This window comes from Gavialis gangeticus, unplaced genomic scaffold, assembly GCF_001723915.1.
Source record: "Gavialis gangeticus isolate Ggan-Ray unplaced genomic scaffold, GavGan_comp1, whole genome shotgun sequence".
NCBI lineage: Eukaryota > Metazoa > Chordata > Crocodylia > Gavialidae > Gavialis > Gavialis gangeticus.
Window position 1 is genome coordinate 26465602 of NW_017728994.1, and position 5272 is coordinate 26470873.

General features: G+C 56.4%; 1 protein-coding gene across 3 annotated transcripts in view; it reads right to left on the minus strand.

Annotated features, from left to right (window-relative positions):
- FUT11 (fucosyltransferase 11) overlaps nucleotides 1-3998 on the minus strand; it is a 24295-nt gene extending 20297 nt beyond the window's left edge. For all 3 annotated transcript variants that reach the window (XR_002094846.1, XM_019502432.1, XM_019502433.1), the window contains exon 1: nucleotides 3267-3998. Coding sequence is in view for 2 of the 3 variants with exons in the window: in XM_019502432.1 (XP_019357977.1) it covers nucleotides 3267-3950 (684 nt within the window). In the remaining variant the exon portion in view is untranslated. The remainder of the gene's footprint in view (nucleotides 1-3266) is intronic.
- Between the last annotated feature and the right edge of the window lie 1274 nt (nucleotides 3999-5272).

Below are 5272 nucleotides of genomic sequence, written 5' to 3' on the forward strand. Positions count from 1 at the left end.
AGCAGATCTAGAGGGGCGAGGCCAGTATGCTGTTGTCCCCGTCTGCCTCCAAGCACAGGTTAGGGTTAGGGCTAGGGCTCTGCTGGCCTTGCCCCCTTCCCCTCTGGCTCCTCAGTCCCCACTGTCATGGCAGCATTCCACTGTCTGACTGTGTCTGTGTAGGGCACTCTGACTGGCTGCTAAGACAGCCAATCAGAGTGCGAATAAAGCGTTGCAGACAGACAGACTTAGGCTTTTATAATATTCTAACCAGCTCTGGCCTTGGCTCCCCCACCCTGCTCCCCGCAAGAAGCAGAACACGGGCAGCATGAGGCATTAGGTGGGGGCATGCCATCCCAGCCCTACCCCCCACCTGTCATTCTTGACAGGCAATTGGCTAGTTAGAATAAAAGCCTTACTCTGTCTGTCTGTTCCTAATGCTTCATTTGCACTCTGACTGGTTGTCTTGGCAGCCAATCACAATGTTGACTGAAACAACCAGAGTGCTCTGCATAGACAGGTGCACATCGTGGAGCACCATCCTAACAGTGGAGACTGAAGGGCCGGAGCACCGCTGGCCTTGCCCCCGTCCCGCCCCAGCCCTGCTCTTTGGAGGCAAAGAAGGATGATGGGGACAGACTGGGATGGCAGAGTGCTGCTATGACAGAAGGGATGGAGTGGGGGGAGAGGCCAGCACAACTGTCCTCATTCCCTGTCCCCCCCAAACTTCTTGGTGGCGGTGTGGGGTGCCAGCAGCACAGTGCTGGCCTCATGTCCCCCCTACATGCTTCCCCCCGCCCCCCCCCAGCACACAGGGCTGGACGCAGGAGCACGCATGAGGCTGGAGGTGGTGCAATGGCACAATGAAGTGCAACCAAGACGGAGGGGACAGAGCATGGGGATGAGGCCAGCAGTGCTGGTCTGCCCCTCCCCACCCCAGCCCTGCTTCTTGGAGATGGCAACAAAGCACTGCTCCGCCCCACCCCTAGCTCTGGCTCCGCCACGGAGCCCCGATAAAAGCTTGCAGGAAGAGGGAGATGGGGGGGAGAAAGGAAAGGGGAGGGCAGGGCACAGTGGCGGTGCCCTGCCGCCGCTGGACCCTGAGAACAACTGGGAGGGAGGGAGGGGGTTGTACATGGCCAGACATGCAGCGGTAAGTGTGAGGCACTGGGGGAGGGGAGGGCAGGCAAGCAGGGCACACACGGGGCTGGAAGCAGAATTGGGGGGGGGGCTGGAAGCAGAATGGTGGCAGTGCTGGGGGTGCGTGGTGGCACTCCATCCCCACCTACCCCTCCTCCCCCGTCATTCTTGATTGGCAATTACCTAGTATCTATATATGAGAGAGAGAGAGAGAGAGAGCACAAACTTTTGTGAACCCAGGTTCACTTCATCAGGCACTATGAAAGCATTTCAGTCAGGGTGCTACAGGGAGTGAGAGAAGATAAGCAGATAAAGGCAGGCTCCCCCTACCTGGCTGCTCCCCTACCCCAACAGCTTGGCCCATGGGGAGATTCAAGGAGGGTGCTGTGGTGCACTTGCCACTTTGATTCCAGCTCCACTCAAAGTTTAAAACCAATTGCCTGGCAGCAGGATTTCTAGTCAGGCAGGTGGGATACAGTCAGGGAAGGGGAGAAGGTTCACAGAAGGGCAACAAGGATGATTAGTGGCATGGCAGGGCTTCCACATGAGGAAAAAATTAAGGAGGCTAGGCTTATTCAGTTTAGAAAAGAGATGCTTGAGGGGGGACATAAGGGTTTACAAAATACTAAATGGTAAAGAGAAAATAAATAGGGATTTATTATTTACTCTCCCACACAATACAAGAACTAGGGGTTACAAAATTAAACTAGTAGGTAGTTAAGTTTAAAACTAGCAAAAGGAAGTTATTTTTCACACAACGTGTCACTAAAGTATGAATGTCATTGCCACCGGATGCTGTAGAAGCTGACGGCTTAGCCAGATACAAAAAGGGACTGGACAACTTCTTGGAGGAAAGCGGCATCAGTAGCTGTTGAGCACAGGTGCGAGGGATACAGCCTCTGAATTAGGACTTCCTAGACCTTGAATGCTAGAAACTACAAGCAAGAGAGAAACAGTGGAAAAAAACCCTGGTTATATCCAGCTCCCTCTCCCTTTCAGCATCCACTCTCTGCCACTGTGCAGCATGGGGTTTTTGTGTCATGGACATTTCTGAGTCTAGGTTTGAATCCAAACAGATTTCACTTGCCCTTGGCTTTGTGGCTTTCAGTTTTCTTAGCAATGCCTGGATGCTGGGCAGACCCCACACTGGACAATGGTGAGTCCCCCCACAATACCTTGTTAAGCTCTTCATCATTGCAGATGGCCAGCTGGAAGTGGCAGGGACGATGCAAGTTTTCTTGTTGTTGTAGGCAGCATTTCCAGCTAATTCAGGATTTCAGTCATCAGGCACTCCATCACTGTAGCCAAACAGACTGGTGCCTGAGTTCCCACTCGCTCAGCATAATTGCCCTTGCAAAGCAGACAGGGCACCTGGCCTACAGGGAACAGGAACTGTAGCCCTGCCTGAGAAGACCTAGACTTGGCCTTAGTCTGGACCTTCCCTCCCTGCTTCCCACAGCTGGACATGACTTTTGCTCTTAGAGAACCACAGAGAAGTCAGGCTAGGAGGGACTTCCACAGGTCATCTAGTCCAAGCCCTCTGCCTGAGGCAGGATTATTCTCATCTAAACCATCTCATACAAGCCATAATCTAAACTCTACATAAAATGACTGTCAACCCTGATGCAAAACCAACCTAGCACCTTATCCTACCATGGGCACAGAAGGGGAACCAGGGAAGCCCATACCCCGCTTCTGTGAAATGTTGATACTGGGCCTTTTAATGAGCCATTCTGGATGGTCGTTGGTGGACAAAGCCCACCAAGTCGAGCTATAATCTCCCCTTGGTGATGGGGGCCATGCAGGGAACACCCCTGATGACTTGGGGCAAGTAATTACTTAGGGTATCAATGATTACAGGAATGGCAGCAAGGGCACAGTGCACTCAGGGGGGCACCAAGCACAGCACATTGGCCACTGGCCCACGGAGTCCAAGGAGCCAGCAGACACTGACCAGAGATGGTACAGCACCAGGGTCAGGAAACAGCTCCCATCTTCCCACTGGGATGCCAGGATGTTGCACCAGGCACCTGATCCAGGAAACCTGAGCCTGCCCTGATCCCCTCAGGCTTTCTTTGTCTCCTTACACTGAGCGAGGCCCTTTTGCAGCCTCCAAGGTGGTGAGCCCGGGCTGGCAGACAACTCACCTGGATGTAGTTCATGAGCTGGCGCACGTAGCGGTCGCGATCGGCGGGCACGTCGCAGTGGGACTGCAGGTAGAGCACAGGCCCATAGCCGCGCCGGCGCCAGCTCTCCTTGTCGGACAGAGGCAGCGGCTCGCGGCGCAGGTAGGCCAGGCCCGGCAGCCACTGCAGCGTGAGCGGGTAATGCGACTCGCGCCGGAACGTGGCTGTGTAGTTGAAGAGGCGGATGCCCGGCGCGTGCGACAGCACGTAGTTGTTCATGGGCGACTCCTCGTGGAACAGCGCCCAGGCCTGGTGCGGCAGGCGCGGCAGCGGCGCCTCGTACGCGCGGAAGTCGGTGCCGTAAAAGAGCAGCGCCCGCGTGCGCCGCTGCCGCCACACCTGGCGCCGCCGCGTGGTCAGGCACGAGCCGCGCGCGCAGTCCACGCGCGCCGTGTCGGTGGGGAAGTGCGGGAAGAGGCCGCCGCTCCACCACAGCACGATGGGAAGCGCCCGGTTCGCGCGTGTGTCATTGTTACCCGGGCCCCGGTACGCGGGCGCCACCACCGCCCCCAGCGCCGCCCCCACTCCCGCCGCCCACGGCTCCGGCCACACCGCCTCGGCCTCGTCCCCAGCCCCCGCCCACTCCGAGTCCTCCGCCGCAGCCAGCGCCAGCGCGAGGAGGCAGAGTGGCCAGGCCCCACCCATAGCTCCAGCGGCCCCGCGGAGAGCGGTAGCGGAAAGATAGCGCGCCACCGACCCCGCCACAGCCTCTGTGCCTGCGCTAGAGACCCTAGCCCCGCCCCTCAGTGCCTTGCGCAGGCGCGGACGCTCTCCCCCGCTTGGCGTGGCGGGATCCCTGGGCTTCAGGCTCCGAGCTGCTCGAGTGGGACTGCGCATGCGCGGCATCACAGCACTCCTCCAGCCAGTAGAGGCCGGGGCAGGAGCGGCGGCCGGTGCAGCCAGCGGAGAGAGCAGCGGCTGCAGGGAGGGGGTGGTGCTGCAGCCGGGGGAACCGCTGTCCCGGCCCCTCCGGCCACACTTGGGGGCAACTAGAAATGCCGGGGGCTCCTGCTCTTGGGTCCGGCGGGCCTGGAGGGAGGAGAACAGCAGAATTAGGGCAAGAATCCTCCTCCCCCCGCACCTCAAGAGGGAGGCAATACAATACAAAACAACGGGTTAGACCTGTGCACCGGAAGACAAGCACGATCTGAGCTGGAATGCAAGAATAGGATCGGAAGGAAAGCATAGGAAGGCAACTCTATGTCTGAGGTTTGAGCTTCCCTGCCCTTGCCTTAAAGGCAGCTAGACAAGTTCACCAGAAGCTGTAGTATGCAAACGTTGAATTAAAACTTTAGAAGGCAGAAAGTCTCATCCACAAATAATTGAAAAGGGTAAGAAGCCTTTCTTTGGGGCACTGCTAGAAACAGGATACAGAAGTCCACCAGAGGAAGCTCAGGAGAGGCCTTTCCTTTCTGTGAACCCATCCCCCATTCCTAGGCAACTCCCATAAGCAGTGAAAGGTGCAGATACCCTAAAACTCCTCCAGAACAACTTACTCCACTCACTTAAGGGACAAGTTGCACAAAGCCCATCATTTAGCTCAACATGGTATTTGATTTTGGACAGAACATAGGAACATGCCTTCCATTTCACATTATAACCTCCCTGTAAAATACACTAAGACAAATTAAATATCCTTATTGGGTATTTTCAAACCAAATTGCAACATCTGAAAAGGTAGGTACTGTTGCCAGAAAGTTTAATCTGAATTTTATTTTTGCACTCTAGACACCCCCCCCCACCACTTCCCCTTCATGCTCAGCAGCATGTCCCCTCCCCTCCCATTCTCCATCTCCCGGATCTGTTGCTGCTGATGTCGCTGACTGCCCTGGAGGTGGGGAGAGCTCCAGAGTCACTCCAGTCCCACTCCAGGTGGGCTGCCTAGCAAACCAGGTTCAACACAGAATAGCAGCAGCAGTAGCAGTGGGCAGATTCATCCTCCCTGCCTGACCCCCCAACCCCAACTA